Here is a 27,045-nt window from a genome sequence, read left to right on the forward strand (position 1 = left end):
CAACCGGAAACCTCATCGTCGTAACCGACGGAGTGCTTCCATCATTTTTGGCAATATGGTCTTTTAATTCCATTGAGAAATTCTTTCCTTAAGTAAGTCCTTCTAAAACAATTGCCATAGATTTTAGTTTGCAGTTCAGAAATTGTTGCATACCATATTGGTCTAGAATCTATTCTCTCATCTATAAATATGACCAGTCCATTATAAGATGGCATTATGCAGACTAAAAAATAAACCTCTTTTTTTTAATATTTGCAAAACATCTGCTTGTAGACTCAAATAGCTAATTATATTTTAGCTCGATCGTCATTAAGTTCTTGATCACTTTTATCTTTTTTTTTTCTAATAATACTGATAGAACACTCTTTTAATTTGCTTCAGTTACTAATTAAATACTCTTTAAAATTGCCATGTACTCAATCTATGATAAGTCAACCAAGCAAATAGTTCAAAAATTCAACTGACCTGCTTAACTACCAAACTCCTCCAAAACCTAACCATAAATCCTTTCATACAGACTGCATTAAAAAGGCACATCACTTTTATATGACTATCAAAAAAAAAATCGTAAAAAAAGCAAACTGTCATCTGAATTATGGCAATGACATAAAAGTATATTTCTCTTATTTTAGATTAGACTGTTAATTCACTGACTATTAATATGACTTCTTAGCAGATTTACAGACTTTTGTCTCCTATATTTTAGTTTATTATTATCTCCACTATGTTTAAAAATTATAAAGGAAACAAATGCTATAAACTACAGTGAAATACACACATTCTCCCTCTCTTTCTCTCTTTCTCTCTCTCTCTCTCTCTCTCTCTCTCTCTCTCTCTCTCTCTCTCTCTCTCTCTCTCTCTAAAGTTGATTTCACTTTTTGACCATAGATAAGGAATTATTAGTTGTATGAGAGTCATGAAAATTTGTTCTTCTTATTCTGTATCCACCCTTTTTGTTGCTGGCTTTAAATGTCTAAAGACTGGAATTTTGGATCAACTTATGCAATATAGTTTGTTACTCCCAAATATAAATTCTTTTGAGAACTAGACACAGATCTTGCATATATAAATTCTCGTGACATATATTTATCTCATACCATTAACATAAAACCTTCTGACTTAGTGAACTTGTAATGTCCAGCTAAATCTTTTTCAAAACTTTGAGCTAAACTCGTTTTTTTATTCTCATCTTCACCATTTTTTCCCATCTAAAGCTGTTCAACTAACATAACTAGTAGTTCCTTTTCAAATCTACACCAATGTAGGACGCATATTGCTTATTACTATTTTTGTCTCTCTGCTTACAAGGTGACGGAGTAGCAAGAATGATAACGTCCATTTGTTTTATATATTCAAATCCAGCTGGCATCAGGGATTTTTTCCACCCCTCTCAAGTCGATGCAGCAAGTAGCAGGTATGTAGAGACAAGGCGGAGAGCTGGTAGAAACGTTAGCACGTCAGGCGAAATACTTAGCGGTATTTCGTCTGCATTACGTTGTCAGTTCAAATTCCACCGAGGTCGACTTTGCCTTTCATCCTTTCGGGGTCGATAAATTAAGTACCAGTTACGCTCTGGGGTCAATATAATCGACTTAATCCGTTTGTCTGTCCTTGTTTGTCCTCTCTGTGTTTAGCCCCTTGTGGGTAGTAAAGAAATAGGTATGTAGAGACTTCCTTCCTCCTCTACAAATGTATAGCATTGTACCATAGTTAATGCAGAGCCTGGATAAGAGCAAGAACATATGAGTGATACAAGGAGGACAGACAACTGCATCAGGAAACTGTGGGGAAAGATGACATGTAGCTAATTTGTTCAGATGAACAAAGATTGTTGTTGTAGGTATAGAAGATAGACAGTGAGGGAACATCACATGCCAATGGGTAGTGTGTCAGTCACTGAGTCTTTATCAGTAAGCTGATGGCTCAGTGGTTAGGGCAGCGGACTCGCGGTCGTAGGATTGCGGCTTCGATTCCCAGACCGGGCGTTGTGAGTGTTTATTGAGCGAAAACACCTAAAGCTCCACGAGGCTCCGGCAGGGGATGGTGGTGATCCCTGCTGTACTCTTTCACCACAACTTTCTCTCACTCTTACTTCCTGTTTCTGTTGTACCTGTATTTCAAAGGGCCGGCCTTGTCACTCTCTGTGTCACGCTGAATATCCCCGAGAACTACGTTAAGGGTACACGTGTCTGTGGAGTGCTCAGCCACTTACACGTTAATTTCACGAGCAGGCTGTTCCGTTGATCAGATCAACCGGAATCCTCATCGTCGTAACCGACGGAGTGCTTCCACATCAGTAAGCTGGATGACCTTTTGGAATCAATCTAAGATGTTTGGGGTTTTTTTCTTTGTATAGCAGTAACACTTCTACCCAAGCAGGAACAGTATTCCATTGTAGGCTTTACTTCGAATTTTATAGTCGGAAGCTGATCAGAACTGCATTAATTTCTGATAATGCAGATGAAGGTTAACCTTTGAAATACAGTTTTTCATGTTATGTAAATGGGATTGCCATGTTTATACCAACATTTATCTCCAGCATAGATAAACAACTGCATTTAAGCCACAGTTTCATTCTCAATTAGATGCATTTGATAGAAAATATTAAACATCCAGTAAATCATAGTCAACTTAGGGTTACACCCATAGAATTATAATCACAGGATTATAATTTTCTGGACCAGTTCTTTGCATATTTACAATATTCATATCTAGACTACATTTTTGTAAGCTCAGTACCTGACTATGTTATATTTTAGATATATTTATAATAACAAACTTGTTTCAAATTAGAAACTTTCATGGTAAGAGTTTCTGATTTCAACACAGTCTAAAGACTGAATTATGGTTATTTTTAAAATTATTTTGAAATATTGATTTATTGTCTGTCCACTTTGGTCATTCATATTGTACTAATAATATTGCATTTATTTATTTAACTATTTATTTATTTGAAAGGAAAAGCAGTAATTTCATCTATAATAATAAATGCCAAAACAAATTTGTGTGTATCAGTGTGTCACACTTTAACTTCCCCCCCTCTCTCAATATTCTTCAGGGTGAGGTGAGAGTAATAGTAGGCATAGAGATGGTGAGGGTGGTAATTGATGGTTGTGATGGTAATGGAGTGATAGTAATAGTATGAGCTGTAGTTGTGAGGGAGGTGGAGGTGACAGTGATGATGATGGTGGTGGTGGTGGTAGTAGCCAAAACAGTCAGGGATGAAGTTGATAGTAAGCGATGTGAAAGACAGTGGTGATGGTGGTGGAGGGGAAGGCAGCGAAGTCAAAGGTATTGATGGTTGTGGTGTCAGAAGTCTGAATGGTGTGTGCATGGTAGTTGTAGTGGCGATGGTGGTGGTGGTGATGGTTGTAAACAATCAACAGAAAGAGAGAGAGAGAAAGAAAGAGGTTAGACAGAAAAGAAAATTGTACTGAACCCCAAATGGGAAGACAAAAAAATGTTGTTTATCATGCAGCTTTGCAGTCAAAAAATTATATCATTGTTTTGATGAAAATTGTTCATTGCTTGAAAAATATCGGTCAAGTATAATAAAATTTAATATATGCTCAATGCATGAAGTGTCATTGTTGGGCCCAAGGAGCAACCTTAAAAGCTACCCTACCGGGTGGCTTTTAAGCTAGTTATTTAATAATAGCTGCAGAAATAACTGAATCCCCAAAAGGGTCAGCCACTGATATGACTGCTTGGTAAAGTAATTATCTCTCATCATGTGGTCAATAAAATGTTTAGTGAAATAAAACCAGTTCTAAATTGGTCAAAGGATAAAGAATATTTTTTTATCTATGCACCCTTTTCAAGCCTAGCCAGGCTCATGGGCCCAGTTTCCTGCTTTCTGTGGCATATGTGTTCCCCCCAGCTGGACGAGATGCCAGTCCATTGCAGCATTACTCAAGAAACAGGAAGAAAGTGTGAGAGAAAGTTGGGGTGAAAAAGTACAACAGGGGTCACCACCACCCCCAGCCAGATCCTCGTGGAGCTTTAGGTGTTTTCACTCAATAAACACACACAACGCCCGGTCTGGGAATCAAAACCACGGTCCTCCGACCACGAGTCTGCTGCCCTAACCACTGGGCCATTGCACCTCCAAAGAATATTTACCATGCGTTTTTGTTTTGTTTTTTTTTGCAGGGTTTCAGAGATATTGGAAAGGGGAAGAAGAAAAACAACCACAACACCTAGCCTAAAGGTTTGCAACAGAGTGGAACCTGCTGGAAATGCTGAAAAGTGTTATTAAACCAGATGACAGATGAAGTCTCTAACCTAATCATTTAAACTATTGATTAACTCTAAGTGTAAACATAGACAAAGCACATTGTTCACACCACTTCATTTAGTTTACTTAGGTGAAATTAGGCACTGTTTCCATATTACATGAAAAGCATATTAAAATTTGCCAACCCAACCTTTGTATATCGACATGGAAAAAAAAGAAGCAATTTAAAATTTAAAAAGGAATTTAAAAAAAAACAGTTCTACCAAATTCGTCTCCATTTTATAAAGCCTTTAACAGTTGAATGCTTTCAAAATCTAGAGAGAAATTAGATAAGTTTGATAAGTTGATTGTTTAATATAGCTTAAAATACTTTAATCAAAACAATTCTAATGTAGATCCTGTTTTTCTATATCATCTCTGCTTATCTTATTGCTGATCTTCAACCCAGATAACCTAGAAAATCATAAAACCTCAGCTAACATACTATTTGAAGTAGATCTGAAGCATTTATAATTTTAACTTGGCTGACCTGTTACACAACCATGTGTAATGAAGCAAGATTTAAGTTAGTTGCTAACAGTTAATATCTCCCATAAATAATAGGTAAGCTCTCTTGTGATGCATATCATTATATTTTTTAAATGTAAAGATAAATTAATATTTTATGATTTTCCCCTGGCTTATATCAATAATTTATTCACAAAAATTATAGACTGTTCTTTGAAGTACATTTATAGATCAATGAAGATTGACTGTAAATTCAATTTTTATCAGCTATGTCTAATTTTACAAACACGATAATGCAAGCAATAATAAAAATAATAAAAACAAAAACAAAATTGTTGATTCTTCTCCCTGCTTCTCTTTTGGCCCCACCCCTCTATATATACATGTCACTATCATTTTAAACTTTTAAGACTCTTTTAGTTTTATATCACATTTGTAAAATATATGGCCCAGGCAGTTTATATTTTACACTCCAGCACAAAGTGTATGGCTTAATTGATCTAAAAGCACTTGATTCATAACGTCAGTAGACTTCAAATCTTGAAGATAAATTATAGGAAATATTCATAAATTAAAAAGACAAGTCAAAATGAAAGTTTTCAATTATCTTCAGTGTTTCCGATATATTTTTATAAAGTCTAAGCATTGAAGCATACTTGCAGTGACTACACCGTTTGTAATTTAGGGGATTTAATATTTCTATATTTCATGAATAGATTTCTATCATCGCAGCCATTGTATATTTGTTCATTCACTTTTTCATCTTTTCTCCATGATGGCATGGTTCAGACAAATACATATAACCAAGCTATTGTTTCCCAGCCAAATGCACTTCATGTCGCTAACTTTTACATGTGTTTCAAATAAGGGAATTTTCAATCCATTCTCCTCCAAAAGAGGAGCAGTATCAGATGATTTGTTCACAGGGAAAGACCAACAAATATCATCATACACAGGTCAGCAATTTTCATACAAATTGCAGAATGTAAGCATTCCCTAGGACAGACACACATACACACACACACACATACACATGCACACACACACTCACACACATAGTTTACTGTTCTGCTATAGATAGGATCAACAAAAATGTAGTCCATCCAGTGAGAGATAAATATCATTTATATCTACTTCTTTATTACCCACAAGGGGCTAAACACAGAGGGGACAAACAAAGACAGACATAGGTATTAAGTCGATTACATCGACCCCAGTGCGTAACTGGTACTTAATTTATCGACCCCGAAAGGATGGAAGGCAAAGTCGACCTCAGCGGAATTTGAACTCACAACGTAACGGCAGCCGAAATACCGCTAAGCATTTCGCCCGACGTGCTAACGTTTCTGCCAGCTCGCCGCCTTAGTGTAAATATCATTTGTATCATTTAATATACATCTATGCCAGGAAAACATAATAATTTAGTAGATTTATATACCATACCTTGTGTCTCTAAGCAATCCTAGCTTGAAGAAATTATTGACTTTCCATGGCATAAAACTCATATTTAAATACTGAATATGTTAAATGTTATATATCCCTCTCTCTCTGTTGGAGAGGCACTGAGCAGCTATACACACACATACACACACGGCAGTAACTTCCACATACCGAATTCAATCACAAAGCTCCGGTCGGCTCGGGGCTATAGTGGAAGACACCTACCCAAAGTGCCATGCAGTGGGACTGAACCCGAAACCATGTAGCTGGGAGGCAAGCTCCCTAACCACACAGCCATGCCTATATATATATATATAAGGTCTGATCCAATAAGTATTGGGACTGGTGCTATAAAAACAAAACTACAACACATACCAATTTGGCATTTAAACTCCTTCAAAGTAGTCCCCTTTGGAAGTCACACACAATCCAGCGCTGTTTTCATAGATGGAGGCATTCCTGGAGCTCGTTTTCTGGGATGATCAGCAGCTGCCTCGTCACATTGACATTGATTTCCTTGATGTCCTGAAATCTTTTTCCTTTCAAGTGGGATTTGATTTTTGGAAAGTGGAAAACGTTGCAAGGGGCAAGATCTGAGGAATGCGGTGGCTGTTGGCCTTAGGAAATGCTGCACCTAGCCAAAAGCTGTTACACAAGCTGCACTGAATGGGCAGGTGTGTTGTCAGGTGAAAACAGTTTTGGCACAAACTTGGCAAGCATGGATCTCTTACTCAAATCTTCAGTGATAATGGACTGAACTGAACTGTAACAAATCTGCACATCCTCTGATAACTCATGGATAGATGGGGATTTGATGATTTCCCCTCACAGCTGCACACACATCTGTGATATTTTTCTCAGTTCTGCTGGTTGCAGGTCTTCCAGAATGTTTATCACTATCGATATTTTTTAGGCTCATACACTTTTCTCCATACATTTTCTGCAACTTTGCATAGGCCTCTGAGCAGGCATCACCAAGCTTTTGGCAAAATTTGATGCAGATTTTCTGCTCAAATTTCTCTGTCATGGTCAATGCAATGATCACACACTACACATGTTCCTTCCAAGCACTGCTTTAAACAGCAGAAGTAAGCTATAATGTTAAAACTTAGTGCACATGCATAGCAGAGTTCACGGTTTAATCTGTGCCAAGCAGCTACTCTGCATGCTTAAGCTTCATTTCTATGGCAACAGTCTGGATACTTATTGATCAGAATGCGTATATATATATATAATATATATATATATATATACATATATATATGCATGTATATATATATATATATATATATATATATATATATATATATATATATATATATACACATGTATATATATATAAATCCCAAAAATAGAATAAGAACATAATGGATGAAAAGCATATGGACAGATAGATGATACAATGGACAGGAAAAACCAGGATGGATCATTTGTGGCCTTCTGTTCATCAGTCAAGTTTCCAATTATCATTCCAGTTTCAGCTTGTTACACTTGAGATTGTTCAAACTTGGTAGGCCCAAAAAATCTAAGCTAAGAGCATCAAGTTTTTGGAAGAAAGTAAGCGAATGTATATGACAACATAGACAAAAATAAATGAGAAAATAGAGAAAATGTTACATGATTACAAATACAAACAACACAAGAATAACAACAGGTGTCTTTCGACTAAAAAGAACAAGTTAAGTTGAGCTGGTGTGTGGAGTAAAAGCCTTGTGGCACAACATGATGAAAGTCAGAAGACAGGAAAATAAGGTGTTGTACGGGTGGCAGATGGATATATATATATATATATAAAATAATAATAAAATATATATATATACATATATATATATATAATATATATATATATTTAAAAATTTATAAGTATAAATTATTAATTTAAATAATTTTTTCAATTTTAACTTTATTTTAAATATTTTAAATTTTGAATTTTATATTTTATATATTTTTTATTAATTAATTTTATTTCTATGTATTGGTTTATGACTTTCACTGTTTGATTTGCCTAATAGTGGTTTTATCTCTAATTTAATATAATATATATATATATATATATATAATATATATATACACACACACACAACACACACACACACACACACACACACATGCACATTCTTTTATGTGTTTCAGCATAAATGGAATTTATACAAATTTTGTCTACCAGATTTACTCAAAAGTCATTGGTCAACTTGGGCCTGTTGTAAAAGCCACCTGTCCAAGATCCCACCTCAAACAGCACCTCAAATCACAGTGCTCTCAATCACTGGCAGTCCCATACCAGTCCCTCTGCATCCTGCCTTCTCTCCAAATAAGGTAACATCTCTCAGATCACATTCTAAAAGATTTCCACGATAATTCTTCCCTAGGACAGTATGTATGAAGACAACTTCAGTCACCCTCTTTTTCTTCTTTGTCTATTGATATGTGACAATTCAAACTGAACATTAACTGCCTTAATCTAATAAAACATCCTGAACAGTTTTGGGCACCAGTATCTCTGATCATACTAACTAATAAATGTGAATGAAATGTAAATCATGTGAAATGCTAATTAAAAGATAGCAAAATAAAGATTATATAATCATATAATTATAATGAGAAGTGATTAATTACATAATTAGCTTTAGAGTATTTAGCTTTTGGAATTTTCTTAATATAAATTTGTGGCTAAATTCAGTAATATATGAATAAGAAAGAGACAGATGTTGATCATATGGTGATTACTTTTATCACCAATTATATCACCATCATGACCACAACCACAAGCACTATCACAACCAGCACCATCTCAACAACAACAGCCATTGCCATAATAAATTTTCTATTTGCAGGTTACCCTCCTGGTTAATAACATTTGTCTTCCCAAATGAAATAGTTTCCTTAATTAACTAAGGAAGCTTCATAAATACCTTTTTCTGTGCTTTTCCAAGTTTTTTGGTTACTGCCCTTAGTTCATCATGAATGTTTTCATATATGTCAATCATAATATAATCGTCATCCATGTTTGCTACAGCCTCTGAAATAGATTTCATTGATGATTACATATATATATATATATATATATTAGCATACATATATACAACATACATATATACATATATATACACACATATATATATATATATATATATACATATATATATATATATATATATATATATATATATATATACACATATATATATATATATATAGAGAGAGAGAGAGCACACATATGTACAACATATATATATTATATATATATATATAGCATGCATATGTACAACATATATATATATATATAATATAAGTACATATATATATATATAAGTAATATTCATAGCCATTTAAACATGGCTGTCCATTCGAAGTGACTACAAATATTGTCAGTACAACTACTGCATTGATCTCTTAAAGAGATTTTACAACTAGCATTTTTGCTTGTTATACATTATATATATATATATATATATATATATATGTAAGCAGATATAACACACATGCATATATACATACATACATATATATAGACGCACACACACATATATATATATATCATATATATATATATATAATATATATATATATAATATATATATATATATATATATATATATATAGCTTGGTAATTTCAAATATAGATTTGCAGATAGACAAAACTCAGTAGAGCATGAATACCTTAAGATAAAGGTAATACAAGGAATATTTTATGAGAATAGACCTGGAATTGGTTGAATATGAGTAAAATAAAGAAAATAAGGTATATGGGTATCAATAAATAGAAATAGTTCATGATGGTGAAGCTGACAATACACGAATACATACATATATACATATACACACACAGCACACACACATGCACACCACACACACACACACACACACATGCACACACACCATCATCATCATCATCATCATCATTTTTAAGTCCACATTTCCATGCTAATATGGACTGAATTGAACAGGTCCTTTCCAATACAGCACCTCAGCATTCGTAGCATTCCTTATATTCTTATCAAATGAGATATAATTCCAAAAATTAAGGAAGGATTTTCTAAGTCATTCAAAGTTCAATACCAAGTTATTAATAATTGTGAAAAGACATTTTGGTACAATCTTCTGTTTATGTTTGGGAACATATTCAGATCCCTGAACTACAATACTGATTTGTTAAATCCTAATCAGTTCCCAGTAGTTGTGATGTAACTGTAGATTAAATGATAGATGTCTGTTAAAAGGAAATGATCAGTGTATGCCTGTAGTTTATAAATGCACAGTAAGAAATCAACTATAATTAAATATTATATAGAGTACATAGCAACTTTTTATGAAAATTATATTTTACTAGCAATGCACTCCAGCATTACCCAAGTGTTACGACCTTCAGCCACATTGTATTATATACATACATATATACATACACACACACACACACACACATATATATATATATACTCAATTTTTGAGTCAAGTGGAATGTATGCACCACACACAATGCACTCCAGCATTGCCCAAGATCATTGGTGATAATAACACCACAACCAACTGATATTCCAGTATGTGTCTGATACGGAAAAATTGATTTGAAATTGTACCAATCAGTGAACACAGTGTGCATCCTGACCAATGAAAGGACACGTACTGTGGGTGGGGGTGGACTCAGTGTGTATGTGACCTTAATTTGCTCTTGCATAGATGCACGATGTTGTTATTGTCTTCTCCATCACACCACCCATGTTATAGTACACGCTCAACCACTGTGAAAAATAGGGAGATTATAGCAAAATCCTTACAAACATTGTGGCTCATGGAATAAATATATTTCTTTATTATTAATTTGGCAATCCATGTGCAAACCGTTTTCTGTAACGGTGAGTTCTAATACCAATTAACTTTACTTGTGTAAGTAGTTTTTTTCTTTAAGGCTCTACCTGTTAATAATTTGATTTTGTAATCCTTTATTTTCTCCAATTGCCTTTCAAGCCATTTAATTTAATTCATTTATACTTTTTATTAAGATAGCCTTACAACATGGTTCTTACATCATTGCCACTTGTCCTATATCACTGTGGTGCTTACATACTGCCACTTGTGAACATGATATAATTATCTGAACTAGTAAATTATAAACCTTTAAGTATTTTGTATTTTAACAAATTTCATATTCTGTAAGGTCATAAGGTTTAAGGTTTTCGGGTACTCATCAGTAAAATGTAGTGAGTTAAGCAATAACAATCTACTGTTTTATCTAAGATGCTACAGGCATGCTTTCAGGACCAGATTTTATGAGTGGTGACTTCAGTTAAACTGCTTAGTATTACTGCTTCACTTTAGTATTAAAGGAAGCTATTGCAATTCAATATTACGGATTATCATGTAATTTCATTGACTTCACATCATCGTAGCTAGCACTAAATCCATAGTTGATCATTTTATATGAATGAACGTTAATGTTTTATATAAAATAATGCTGAAATTAATTTTCAAAATAATCATGAAATCAGTTAGAAATAATTAATTATAAACTAATATCAGTCTCTAATGAAATTTTATCAATTCAGACCAATTTTGAATAAAAAGACTAGATTGCTACACAATTCTTTGATGTTATTCAAATTAGCTTAATCCACATCTCAAATCGGTTAAGGAATTGACATTTATTCATTTACCATGTCTCAGTAATACCTTCATGATTACTGGACCAATTAGTATGTCTTTTAGTCACTTCTCCAGTTTCATAAGAAAATGTAAAGGTCAGCCAATAAATAAAGAGAAATTTTCAGTGAAATATATTTGAGAATCTCAAAGATTCATTAATAAAATTTCTTTCAAACAGTCCAGGTTCTATAAAAGGCACTTTTTTTTTTTGACATTTCTTATTTGGTCTGATTGCCTATTGCTTAGATTCATTTATTCTTCATCTATTTATGATTTTCATATTAATGAAACCTAGTCAGAAGTAATGTATCTAATTTAAGATTTCTATTTTAATGAGACTTCTTATTCTTCCATAAAATGCACATATAACCTATTTGGCATATTAAAACAGAAACTTTAGAGAAAGTATGTGTATTTCCACAGAATTCTCCTTGTCCATCACCACAAGTATTAACAAAATAACAAAATGTTTACATGATCACCTAACCTCCTCAATATACTTTCATACTGTACAATGACTTCTGGTGTTGCACTTTACTAAACTGAATCTCAAAATAATTATGCTATTAGAATTGTGGATTCTGCCAAAGCATCATCATCATCATTGTTCGACCGTTGTCGAGACAATGGAATTTACCATGCTACACCAGACTTCACGGTCCATCATAGCATTACGGAGGTCCTGTTGCTGGATGCCTGTATCCCTGGAGATTACATCAGGGTAGGAGAGTGTGTGCCCTCTGGTATTGCGAGTAGATGGCTTCCAGAGGAGAAGAGTAGAAATTGCCTCGTTTTCAGCTCTACAACAATGTCCAGCAAACTGGACTCTCCTACCTTTCACAAGAGATGACACAGGTGGGAGTTTCCCATATATTTGCATTTTGGTTGGATGATGCTAGTTGAGTGCTTTGGCAAGTATACTTGACAGATACTTGCCGAAGCACTCAACTAGCTGTTTGTGTATTGTTGGTTTTAAATGATGCCACTCAAATTTTATGGAAGCCCCACAGTGTAAATTGTAAGCTCTCAACAAACTATGTATACAAAACAATTTAAATTTCTCATCATAACTTTTTATGCTAATTCTCACTTCCCATTACCCAACATAAAGTCACAAAGTGGTTTATGAATTAGTGGTACCTCAGTCAGAAAAAGACAAGCAGTTGTTTCTATTTATTACACATGTCCAAGGAGTAGAAATATTATTTAGACTTAACCATTCTTAAATACTTGTCTTTCCCTAATGTACAGCCATTACAAGGAGATAATAATCTTCTTCTACAAAACTGGCATTCTGTTGGTTATGATGATGAGCTTTACAGTTGATCCAGTCAACAGAACAGCCTGCTCATGAAATTAACGTGCAAAGGGCTGAGCACTTAACAAACATGTGTACCATCAACATAGTTCTCAAGAAGATTCAGTATGACACAAAATGTCAAGTACTAATCATTTTTACCAGCTGAGTGGACTAGAGCGATTAAATAAAGTGTCTTGCTCAAGGACGCAATGTACTGCCAGGAATCAAACTCACAAGCTTAAGATTGTGAGCCAAATACCTTTTACCACTAAGCCATGCACCTTCACAATTTCTTTCTAATATTTGCTAGAATTAGAAATTTTATTCAAGAAATTATAAAGAAAAAGAGGCACACAATTCATATAAATATTTTTTTTGTCAACTTAAAGTTCCTGAAATTTTTAGTCAGTGATTATTTATGTACAGCACAATTTCAATCTTTTTAGAAATCCTCAGCATGACACAAACTGGAATCAGATAAACATTTTATGAAACCAAATATTTCTTTACTAAAAATATTTAGAAGGAAAGATATTTAAACAAAAATAATCTCGGTGCCCACTAAGAAATTAATTCATTTTTCCCATTTCAAAATCTTGTTGGATCATCATGAAGGTTTCAACTTGCATTTCTAAAGACTTTAAATAAAGCTAATGAATGCAAAACATTTCAAATTCCAGTAGATTCTAATATTTAAAGTCAGCTAGTTTAAAACTAATGAAGTGCAACAAACAGCCCTACAATAAAACTAATTATTTTCAAAATTTCATTATTATTTATTAGGTTCTAGCTTCAATAAATACAGTTTGGTGTGTAAATCATGCTGCCTCAAATGCAAATATATGAAGAAAATACTTAGCAGTTTTCCACATTGCATATAAAATAATTGATAAATTATTTTTAGACAAAAGCCTGTCTCAATCTTATTAAAATTCATAATTTTCTAGTTCATACTATTATAACGTTTTGCAAGAGATTAAAGCTCTAGATTATTACAAGAAAAATCTTACACACTGGAAAACAAAAACAAATATTTAATAAAGAAAAGAGCACATGTAGAGATACAGTGGTAGTAGAAATGTTTATAATAGAACTTTAAAAATCACAAGGATGCAGGAAAATACTTCAAATTACCCGCAAGTTTTCTCTTTCTCTCTTCAGCGAGTTTCATTTTTTTCTTCCTTCTCTCTTTTACTTCTTTGTTGTTGACATTTTCCCCACCAACCATTTGTTGTTGAAGTACAAGCAATCTGAAATAACAGAGAGTGTTGTGACAGCTACCACCATTGCCTCGGGAATTAACTTAGCATTTGAGAGAATGGCAATAGAAACTTTAGGAGAAGTATACACACACACACACACACGCACACACATACATGTATACAATATATCCACATATATATAGAAATATCTGTATATATGCATGTATGCATATATAGGTGTGTATATACATATATATTTGTGTGTGTGTGTATACATATATATTTTTTGAAGTAGAACACAAAATAAGACAAAAACCACACATAACAGGTAAGTCAGTTTAAGAGAATGAATAACCACTAAAAGCTCAAAAGAAGAGCAAAACATGGAAAGACAAAGAGAATTATGGGAACATCTTCAGTTCAACATTATCATTAAAAAAATTCAAAAATTAATAAAATTCAAATGCAACTGTATTATTTATTATGTTCAATGGACAAAAGAAATCTGGAATTTTAATAAAGCCATTTTGATAAATTGTTCTTACAAAGAAATTGAAAAACTTTATTTTTGTAAATTAAAAGTACATTCAATAACATCAAAAACAAAAGAAAGCAAAAATTCTTTAGATTGAAAATGGACAGGAGTTGTCAATTTGTGAAAACAACATATGTGTGTGGATTAGAATTTTACAACTTGTTCTTTCAAATGGGATTTATAGAAAACAGAACATTGTTCTAATGATTGTGCAGCTTAAATAAAACTCAACTGAAAGAATAATGACAAAAACTACACTGTAATAATCACTTGCTATTTTAGAATATTTTGAAAACTTAAAACACTTTTCTAAGTGTTAAGTGACTACAGGAGGATGCATGCAAGCATAACTCTATACACACATCTTGATGCTATACAGCAGAACATCTTGCAAAGTATACACTATAAAGTTTAGTATATGATACTTTTAACATTTCACTGATCAATAGTTTCAAATATAATAAAAGTAATTTAAAAACTATAATCACTGTGAGATTAATTTTATCATTTTGTAATTTTCACAATGTATTTGATGCAATATGTGACAATGTATTTGATGCAATTTGAACCTTAACTCTATCCTTCCAATATTAGCATGAGCCTCATATAAAAGTATAAAAGCATAGCCATAACACCCTATGAAGCTAAATATAATTTACAAATTTAGAAAAATATCTGCTGTATGCTTTATAGCAACATTTCTGATATATTACAGTATATCACTATACATACCATAAGTCAATTAATAACTGGCAACATGTGACTTGCTGTAAAATAATTGATACTTGTGTGATATCATTGCCTTGTGGCTAGAGCATTACACTTACAATTGTGAAATTGTGGCTTTGATTTCTGAACTGTGTGCTATGTTTTGTTCTTGAGCAAAACACTTCATCTCATGTTGCTCTGTGATCGCTTTGACATCTGACATGTGGCATATTGTAGACCATTACAGGCAATGTCGATCTGATAGAGGAAGTGAGATAATGTACAACACAAATATTTTGTCATATAAATAAATCAGCCATGCAGATTGTTCAGCAAGAAAGTGCAGAACTGTCTTTTTCAGACTTGAGAGACAACCATTTAATGATATCACTAGTATTTACACTACATCAACCAGGCATATTAGATGTTTATAATAATAAGTAATTGGCAGTGTTTTGTGCCTGTTTGAAACGTTTAGGCTGAAGTTTAATAATCAAGATTGTATTGCTTAGTAATGTGTTCCACTGGATACTAGCATGGCCATTAAAGGAATACTGAGGTGGCATCAGTGTTAAGTGCCAGACTACTCATATGGATGGAAGCACTCCGTCGGTTACGACGACGAGGGTTCTGGTTGATCCGATCAACGGAACAGCCTGCTCATGAAATTAACGTGTAAGTGGCTGAGCACTCCACAGACACGTGTACCCTTAACGCAGTTCTCGGGGATATTCAGCGTGACACAGAGTGTGACAAGGCTGGCCCTTTGAAATACAGGTACAACAGAAACAGGAAGTAAGAGTGAGAAAAGGTTGTGGTGAAAGAGTACAGCAGGGATCACCACCATCCCTGCCGGAGCCTCGTGGAGCTTTAGGTGTTTTCGTTCAATAAACACTCACAACGCCCGGTCTGGGAATCGAAACCGCGATCCTATGACCGCGAGTCCGCTGCCCTAACCACTGGGCCATTGCGCCTCCACTTGTCATATATGCAGACTAACATTGCACATCCAATAGAACATGCTGTCTTCATCTCTTTCAAGCCTCCACATATCCACTGCTGTCACAGTCCATGTTTTGCTGTCATGTAGCATAGTTGTCCACACACAAGCATCATATCACAAGCGTAGCATACAAAGGTTTGAGAAAAAAAAGGGCAGGGAGAATGATAGAGGAAGGCCTCCAGGGATAATCGAGGAAGCCCACTGTCTGAGATTTCTCTGAAACCCTAGGAGCAAGTGTCCTCTCCAATTCCTTCTCTCCAACTCACAGGTCCACTCTTGCCATTTTAGCAACTTTCACTCATCTTTCAATAAACTCACTCGAAGACAGTGTTTCCCTCTCTACTCTCAATTTCCCTTTCAATTAAAACTCAAAGAAGTCAATGAGAGCTCTACCAAAGAGGAATAATAATAATAATAATAATAATAATAATAATAATAATAATAATAATAACAATAATTTCAAGTTTTGGGACAAGGCCAACAATTTTGGAGGGGGATAAGTTGATTACATCGACCCCAGTGCTCAACTGGTACTTATTTTATCAGCCTCAAAGGATAAAAGCCAAAGTTGACCTTGGTGGAATTTGAACTCAGAACTCAAAGACAGATGAAATGTTACTAAGTATTTTGCCAGTGTGGTAACAGAGCTGCCAGCTTGTCACTTTCATGAGTGCCTAAACATATACCACAAAACATGTTTTTGGAATGCTATAACAATTCTGCTAATCCACTGCTCTCACTTTCTTCATAATAATTCTTTCTTCAATAAGCATAAGGCCTGAAATTTAAACACAGAATGTAAAGCTAGAAGAAATGCTGCTGAGCTTTTTGTCCAGTGTGCTAACGATCTGCCAGCTCACCATATTCTTAATAATTTTTTTAAATTTTGGCACAAAGCCAGCAATTTTAGAGGAGAGGGTCAGTCAATCACGTTGACCCCAGTACTTCACTGCTACTTTATTTTATCAATACTTAAAAAGGAACAAAGTCAAAACTGACCTCAGCAGAATTTGAACTCAGAATATAAAAGAGCTGAAAACTTAAATACCTATTTCTTTACTACCCACAAGGGGCTAAACATAGAGGGGACAAACAAGGACAGACATAGGTATTAAGTCGATTACATCGACCCCAGTGCATAACTGGTACTTAATTTATCGACCCCGAAAGGATGAAAGGCAAAGTCGACCTCGGCGGGATTTGAACTCAGAACATAGCGACAGACGAAATACGGCTACGCATTTCGCCTGGCGTGCTAACGTTTCTGTCAGCTCACCGCCTTAAGAGCTGAAAAATTAAATACCACAAGGTATTTTACCAGATGTTTCAAGGTTTCTGCCAAAGATTAAAATAATAATTGTTTGTCATAGACATAAGTCCTAAAAGTCAACCTCAGTCTTGGTTGGTATTATATTTTATTCACCCCACCCCCAGAGGAATCAAAGACAAAGTTGACCCCAAAAGAATTTGAACTCAGAATGTAAAGATCTAGAACAAATAATGCAAGGCCTTTTATCCAATGTCCTAATGATCCTGCTAATTCACTGCATTTACTGTTCATTAAATATAATTTTCCTAAATTTACATTTATTTCTTTTAATAGATTTTTTTAATTGCAATGATTAACAAATAAAAAGATTAAGTTACTCAAAGATGCCTTTGCTAATAGAAAATATTTAAAACATTAACATAATGTTTATGATCAAGAAACTTAGCTCACAGTATACCAAGAAGACAGTTGTAGCTCTGTAAAATTCATGTAAAATTGACAACCATTGAGCTATGTTTTTGGTAGGTAAATTGAGATAAAGCTACAGATGACTGAATCAATATGGTATTTGACAACGGCGAGCTGGCAGAAACGTTAGCACGCCGGGCGAAATGCGTAGCAGGATTTCGTCTGTCGTTACGTTGTGAGTTCAAATTCCGCTGAGGTCGACTTTGCCTTTCATCCTTTCGGGGTCGATAAATTAAGTACCAGTTACGCACTGGGGTCGATGTAATCGACTTAATACCTACGTCTGTCCTTGTTTGTCCTCTCTCTGTTTAGCCCCTTGTGGGTAATAAAGAAATAGGTATTTGACAATTAACTGAGAGGTTTGGTGGTTCATATTTTACCACTGATTTGCAATGTTGGTTTCAAATCCTCTAATGGGAGATATTACCTATGAATAACTGGTATCCTAGCCAAATGAGATTTATGTTTTGTCTACTATCATGCTATCATGAGAGGTTCATGAAAATATTAACAATCTGTTTCATACTGTTAATTTAAGTGTGTTGTCTCACTGTTAAAAAAAGAGCAACAATAGGCGCAGGAGTGGTTGTGTGGTAAGTAGCTTGCTAACCAACCACATGGTTCCGGGTTCAGTCCCACTGCGTGGCACCTTGGGCAAGTGCCTTCTGCTATAGCCCCGGGCCGACCAATGCCTTGTGAGTGAATTTGGTAGACGGAAACTGAAAGAAGCCTGTCGTATATATGTATGTATATATGTATATTTGTGTGTGCGTTTGTGTGTTTACGTCCCCGTCACTTAGCGGTTCGACAAAAGAGACCGATAGAATAAGTACTGGGCTTACAAAGAATAAGTCCCTGGGTCGATTTGCTCGACTAAAGGCAGTGCTCCAGCATGGCCGCAGTCAAAATGACTGAAACAAGTAAAAGAGTAAAAGAGTAAAAGAGCAACAAAAAAAAAACATTACTGAAAGACTTTGAATTTAAGTCTTTTCAGAGAGTAATTTTTATTGTAAAGCAAAATAATCTAGTATAGTTCAATAAGTCCTTGGCCACTATATATCCCATAAGATTATGCAGGTAATCTTAGCAACTGCAGCTATAATTAAATAGTTTTTAATGATCACTTGGAATATTTAATCAATAAATTTCATCAAATTTTAGTTCTTTATCAATTTTTATATATGAACGAAGAGATGAATTAGTTCCTATATAAATCTTGTATATCATGTATAAGTTTGATAAGCTTTTGTTCTATAAAGTTATCTAAATATTCTTGGAAAACAAAATTGTCAATAGTTTTTACATCACATTTTTATCTAATGAAAATATAAACAAAAATATAACAATAAATACACACAAGTAAACAAAAAAATTGTAAAAAAATATATTTAAAAAAATTACAGATAATCTGGTGAAAAGACCAAAGCATTGATTAGTCTGGAATCTTTGTTAAGATTAGAGGAACAAAAAGTAGAAAATATCATATTTGACAAATATAGTATAGGAAAATAAATAAAAGATGTATCACTGTATACATTAATACTGATAGAACTAAGGTGATGATCCTTAACCACATTGATAGTGACATTATTTGATATACTTTATTACACAGCAACAAAGATGTTGAAAACTTTCCCCAATGAGGGTCAATAAATAGATTCTTGATTCAGTTAGCCACTATGTAACTTTAGAATTAGGCCTTTCATGTCATCACTCGGTGTTATAATACATGAAAATAAAATATATTTTAAAGCAATTAATTATTGAAAAACTAACACTCACAAGCATCAAATTGTGCTTTTCTTTTTATAGATTCAATCCTGGCTAGCAGATTGGGATAATTAGTGGAGTAAGCTGGAATATAATTACCAGTAAAGTCATCATAACATACAGTTCAAATCTTAGGTTGAACAGACTATATAATTGCTGTTATGAAGTTTGTTACAAATCAGTCAGTTTTATATTTTATATACATACAAACTTTTTTTAAAATAAATTCCACAACTAAAATAAAAGTTGGTTTTTTTGTCTTTAATTTCAACTCTTTGTTGATGATTTTTCATGGAACATATTAACAATTTCATTTTACTAGAAATCCACCTGACCACTGCACTATGGAAAATGGAGAAGACTGCTGTTTGATACAGGAGAGCAAAGGTGAGTAATGTTGCAAGCAGATCTTATAATAACATTCAGTGATTCACCTATTTCTATAATAGCCATACATCCATCCAACCATCCACACATTCATATACACATACATTGGTCCCACAAATTATATATATATATATATGTATATATATATATTAATAATAAATATTAGGGAATAAATCCAAACTTACAGGGAAAAATCAGATTTAGGATTAAATCCAATTTTATAGTAAAATATTATATTATATTAAATTAGAGACAAAACCATATGGTTTTGTCTCTAATTTAATATATATATATATATATATATATATAATCATCACATTAGTGAGGCCACTGTATGACCATCCAATCAGTCACAAATAATTTTAATCTTACTTCAGATTTACCACACTTAAAATTATTGTATGTATTGGTAAAAGTTGACATAAGCCTCCTTCTATTAAAACAAGAAACAACAAATTACAAACAATTCAAAATGCTACAAATAACAGCCAAATCCTCCTTAAATATCATCATAAAAAGGACACCAAAGTTATGAGTAGAGTATCATTGATTATAGAGTTCTTTCATTAGGGTTCACCAGAGGTTAGACAACAACAAGCAATTTACGAGTAATACACTTTCTAGTTGTTTGGTTAGCCAAACACATATAAAGAAAAGTCTACAGCCTTATAAGTGAATTAGTTAGATGGAAACTGAAAGAAGCCTTATGTGTGTTTGTGTGTGTATTTATATATGCTTATGTATAAAAGTGTTTGAGTGTACCCATTTCTAGACATAACTGTTGTAAACAAGTATCATCATCATACAAGCAAAGTTGTTCATTTCCAGTCTTCTAGGAAAAACATTCTGGCCATGGAAAAAATCTAACTTGGAAACAGGTGAGGGTTGATCTTAGGAAGGAGATCCAGGTGTAGAAAACCTGCCGCGACAAATTCAATTTGACCAATGTAAATACAACAAAATGGATAATTGTCACATATTATATTTACAGATATATATATATAAAAGTATTTTTAGAGACAAAACCACCCTCAACTCAATCAACATTGAAAGATATTAAAATATCTAAAACTACTTTTATATATATATGAATAAAATATTGAGAGAACTTCACTTTAGTACCTTTAATTTGAATGTCTCATTCCTGTGGACATGGAAGTAATCTTCCCTAATAATTATAATATATATATATATAGTAAGAGAGAGAGAGAGAGAGAAGGAGAGACAGAGAGAAAACCATGATACATATACATACATGCATAGACAGTTATACACATGTACAAACATATGCATATACACATATATATTTGTGTGGGTGTATGTATGAGTACTCACAAAACAGATAAGTGAGGTAGGGAGGAAAGAAAGATGTGAATTTTTATATTACAGCAAAAGGAAGTAATGCAAAGGAAAGACTGTCAGTTCTGAAGAATTCCTATATCACTCAGCATTGTGAATTTCTTTTCTGAGACAAAGACAAAACACTTCCATTTGAAGCCATCCAATTCAGGAAGAGCAAACCAAATGCTAAGGATGTACTGAGCATCTACTTAACAGAGAACTTCTGTTTTAGACAATTCTATGCATAATGCTTTATTCAAAGTTGTAAAGAAGAGCAGTACTACAGTTCTTTTGGAACAAGAATACTGAATTTGATGGTGAGAAATTATTTCATTGTCAGCTATGTTTATAAAGACTATTCCATAAATTATTTGCCAGCTGCTGTATTTTTGTCTATTTTCCTTTTCAGTTTGATTATTTTTAAGAATTAAACATTGATTCTGTATCTTTTATGATTCCAAATCAATATATTTATTGCTTAAAGGCAATGTAGTGGAACAAATGGTGGAGTACCCTATTAAATGCCTTAAAGAATTTTGTTTCAGTCTTTTATGTTAAGAGTCTGAAAACTGCCTGTGAAAAGGAATACAAGTTCTAGTTTGTTCAATGCTAATGTGGTCAGTAATATCAGTAATATATTGGTGTCAATACACTGTAAAATAAATAACTCAACTATGTCGTTTCTGACACCTTTTTGAGATGGGATGATAAGAGGAGGAGGAATGAATGAGTGGACATGGCACAAGACCAGCCAGCTCCAAGGAGTTGCAGCTACTGGAGAGAGATAGAGAGAGAGAGAGAGAGAGAGAGAGAGAGAGAGTGAGAAAGAGTGAGAGAAAAATAGGGAGAGACAGAATGAGGGAGAGAAAGAGATGGCGAAACAGAGAGAGAGAGAGAAAGGAGATAGTACATCAATTGGCCAGAGATTGGAGGATGGCCACTGTGATTGCAGTAGAAAATACAAAGAGGAGACAGCTATGCATATATGTATACAAGTAATGTACCGAACTCAAAACGGAATATTATATATCCTCAACTGCACCGAGTAAAACCAGGCTTAGCTGCTAGTATATATATGCATATATATATGCATATATATATATATATATATATATATATACATACACACACACATATATAAATGTCAAATGATGAAATGAGTTCTCAACACTGCATTAGTGGATATATGATTTCTTTATTCGGGAATTAACACTACCATTGGTCTCATGGTGTATATATATATAGTGATTATATAGCACATGAAATGATGGTGTAGTGTATTCAGGTTGAAGGCAATTGTATGTTTATGAGTTATGCCAAATGTGGGCTTTCTTTTCAGATACATGCCATTACAAACCTTCAAATCCTTGCTTTCAAATGCCTCTTTCCATTTCCAAAACTTCTCACTCAATCCCTCCATCATCTCACTCATCAGAACAAGGCCATCTGCATACAGCATCTCCATTATCAATCCCTCTCTTGCACTCTCCATTACCACATCAACCACTATTGCAAACAACAAGGGTGACAACACAGATCCCTGATGCATGCCAACTTTCTCTGCAAACTCCTCTGACAGCTCTGATCCAACTCTAACTCTTATCTTTACCCCTTCATACAAACTCATACATGCTCTCACTATTACCTCTAGTACACCTCTCTTTCTCAATGCCCACTCAATCACCTTCCTTAAAACCCTATCAAATGTCTTCTCTAGATCAGTGAAGAACATTTACAACCTATATACCAATATATACATATATATATATACATACATATATATCTAAATGTATGTGTGTATGTGTGTGTGTATAAAGCACCATTTGAGCGTGATCATAACCAGCATTTGTGCCAGTGGCATGGGAAAAACATTCAAGTGAGGTTGTTGCTAGTGCTGCTGGACTGGCTCCTGTGGAGGTGGCATGTAAAAAACACGATTTGAGTGTGGCTGTTGCCAGTATCACCTGACTGACCCTCGTGCCGGTGGCACGTAAAAGCACCCACTACACACTTGGAGTGTTTGGCGATAGGAAGGGCTTCCAGCTGTAGAAACTCTGCCAGATCAGATTGGAGCTTGGTGTAGCCATCTGGTTCGCCAGTCCTCAGTCAAACCGTCCAGCCCATGCTAGCATGGAAAGCAGATGTTAAACGATGATGATGTCTGTTTTGGCATAGTTTTTTTCAGCGGGATACCTTTTTCAAATGCCAACCATTTTACTGAGCATACTGGGTGCTTTTTCATGACACTAACACTAGTGAAGTCATCAAGTAAATTGTTAGACAAAGATAAAAACTCAAAGTGGAATTTCAGCAGAGGTGGGGTAGGTTTTATGCTGGTGGTGGGAGACTAAAGCATGATAGGAACGGGCCGGGCCGGTACAAGAGTCTTACTATCAAGGAAATACATGGCTACTTGCCATTGTATAAGGGTAGGTGGGAGTAGCTGGAAAGAAGATAAAGATGATGGTGATGAGTTACAAGAGCATAGTAATGAGATAGAGAGAGAGAGAGAGAGAGAGTGAGAGAGAGAGAGAAAGAGAGAGAGAGAGAGAGAGAGACGTCATGTCAAAATGCATTTTTCTACTCATCAGACGAAGGAAATAACATCATAATATCAAGTAAATTGAAACTAATATATTAAAATAATTCATAAAAATGTGTGATCTTTGAAATAAAGAATACATGTTAGTGATTGTCATGATGATGATATGCTGCTGACAATGACAACATTTCTTGTATTAACCCTTTAGCTTTTAACCCATATCAGGCCCTCATATTCTATTTGTTTTATGTTCAAACAGGTCAGATTTAGCTTCTTCACGTTGTCCTTCTAAAAAAAAAAGTCACAACATCAAAATCTTGCAGCTACGAAATAATGCAGGATTAATTCAAAACAATGTGAATAAATAAGCATTACAGCAGATTAATATGAATGCTAAAGGGTTAAATTTAGTATTTTCCATGTGTCATCAAGTATGGTGTGCTGGCGACAACTCAATACTTAAATAATCCTTTCTTATAAAAGAAATAAATATAGTGGCTGTGGAAAGAGAGACAAAGTGCATTCTATAGTATACTCTTTTCTCTTTACTCTTTTATTTGTTTCAGTCTTGTGACTGTGGCTATGCTGGAGCACAGCCTTTGGTCGAGCAAATCGACCCCAGGATTTATTCTTTGTAAGCCTAGTACTTATTCTATCGGACTCTTTTGCTGAACTGCTAAGTTACGGAGACGTAAACACACTAGCATCAGTTGTGCAGCAATGTTGGGGGGACAAACACAGACACATAAACACACACACACACACACATATATATATATATATATATATATACATATATATGACGGGCTTCTTTCAGTTTCCGTCTACCAAATCCACTCACAAGGCTTTGGTCGATCCGAGGCTATAGAAGAAGACACTTGCCCAAGGTGCCACACAGTAGGACTGAACCCGGTACCATGTGGTTCATAAGATGTAAATCTGTGGAAAGTATTAAAAAAATTTTTAATTATAGGTGCAGGTGTGGCTGTGTGGTAAGAAACTTGCTTCCTAACCACATGATTCTAGATTCAGTCCCACTGTGTGGTACCATGGGAAAGTGTCTACTACTATAGCTTTGGGCTGACCAAAGCCTTGTGAATGGATTTGGTAGAAAGAAAATGAAAGAAACCTATTGCATGTGTGTGTGTGAGAGAGAGAGAGAGTCTGAGTTTGTCACCCCATCATTGCTTGACAACCAGTGTTGATATGTTTACATCTCTGTAACTTAGCAGTTTGGCAAAGAGACTAATGGAATAAGTCCTGGGATCAAATTGTTTGTCAAAAGCACTTCAAGATGGTGCTCCAGCATGGCTGCAGTCAAATGAGTGAAACAAATAACAGAATATCATATATTTTTAAATAAACCAAGCCTAAATTTATGACCAGTTATGGAGAAATGTACTCTATGTATGTATTTATTTATAAGTATATTCCTCTAAATTGTGAATGGAATAGTGTTACATTTAGAATAGAAAAGAAATTTTAAAAAATGGAAAAATATTTAGAACAAAAAGCAGAGATTTAAAAAAAAATACATATTGTTTTATCACATATATATAGAAAAAGGGAAAAAGGTGAATATTAAATATAACTGAAGAAAACATTGATTTGATAAAACAAAAACCAGTAGAAGAGGTAGAAAATGACATGATGTCAGTGGAACATGGCAGAAAAGGGACTAGAGAAGAAAATGGATAAATAGACTAAGGGGGAAATTTTTTTTAGAGAAAGCATTGCCGATGTTTTAGTAAAAATAGACAAAAATAAATGTGTATTGGGTGGTGGGGGATTAAGAATCATCATTTTTTTTCTTCTTCTTGGGCTAGGTTAGAGGTAGTGAAATAAATAGAAATGAAATCATGCACAAAGATAAAAACTGCACAGGGGAAAAAAAAATCTTGTAAAGAAGAATATTACTAATGTAAGGCTTAAAACTTGCCATAAGCACTAGAGGCTGCTGATATCATGGAACTAATTTAGGAGATGAGAACTCTAAAATAAAACGGCAAATAATAATATAAAAAATAAGGTATACAGATGGACCCCACTAAATAAAAAAAGAAAAAAATTCTTCTCTAACTAAAAAAAAAATTAAAGAAAGTGTAGTAGGATTAACTCATAGATGTAACAGATCAGTTTCTGGATGTAAGAACAGTAGCAAGGAATCCTTCAAGTTCTGAGCTGTAAACAGAATTTTCATTTAGAACCAAATGCCTACGACCAAAACTATGACCACCCAGCCTTAAATTTTGCTTAATATCTCCAATTTTAATCTCTTCATTCTTTGTTGTTTACAATAAACTTCATAACAATTTCTGTCTAAATGTCATCACAAGTTCTTCTCAAGTACTGAATGTGAAAAATTATGGTATTTCAAATATTAATTTACTTTCACTTCAGCAATACAGATTTCTATGAACTAGTGTGCTTTATTTGGTATTCAGTAACACAAAGCGGGTGAGGCTTTGGTGAGGTAACTGTTCTATCATAAATATAAGATGCACAATTGTTCCACATCTGTGTATCCCAAAACACCTGTAATTAAATTGCAAGTCATGTTACTTCTGGCAGTAGATATTATTTTATGTTACATACACTGAAAGTTCAATATCTTATTCACATAGTGATTTCACCACTATATGTAGCGAGAACAGTCAAAATCAAAATCAAACCAAATTGAGGTCGATCAACATCA

The 27,045-nt window shown here is 34.0% G+C and overlaps 1 protein-coding gene and 2 long non-coding RNA genes across 4 annotated transcripts in view; 1 reads left to right on the forward strand and 2 right to left on the reverse strand.

Annotated features, from left to right (window-relative positions):
- The window catches only part of LOC118763447, a 50,879-nt gene extending 46,583 nt beyond the window's left edge, over positions 1-4,296 (reverse strand). The window contains exon 1 of the long non-coding RNA XR_004999209.1: positions 4,195-4,296. This is a non-coding gene — a long non-coding RNA (uncharacterized LOC118763447). The remainder of the gene's footprint in view (positions 1-4,194) is intronic.
- LOC118763448 overlaps positions 1-4,296 on the forward strand; it is a 50,809-nt gene extending 46,513 nt beyond the window's left edge. For both annotated transcript variants that reach the window (XR_004999210.1, XR_004999211.1), the window contains exon 3: positions 4,153-4,296. This is a non-coding gene — a long non-coding RNA (uncharacterized LOC118763448). The remainder of the gene's footprint in view (positions 1-4,152) is intronic.
- LOC115212278 (osmotic avoidance abnormal protein 3-like) overlaps positions 1-27,045 on the reverse strand; it is a 907,318-nt gene that overhangs the window by 227,439 nt on the left and 652,834 nt on the right. Inside the window, exons 11-12 of the mRNA XM_036503083.1 lie at positions 14,259-14,374; positions 9,097-9,203 (exon numbers count right to left, since the gene is read on the reverse strand). Of these exons, the coding sequence (XP_036358976.1) occupies positions 9,097-9,203; positions 14,259-14,374 (223 nt within the window). The remainder of the gene's footprint in view (positions 1-9,096; positions 9,204-14,258; positions 14,375-27,045) is intronic.

The sequence above is a fragment of the Octopus sinensis genome, linkage group LG5, assembly GCF_006345805.1.
Source record: "Octopus sinensis linkage group LG5, ASM634580v1, whole genome shotgun sequence".
NCBI lineage: Eukaryota > Metazoa > Mollusca > Cephalopoda > Octopoda > Octopodidae > Octopus > Octopus sinensis.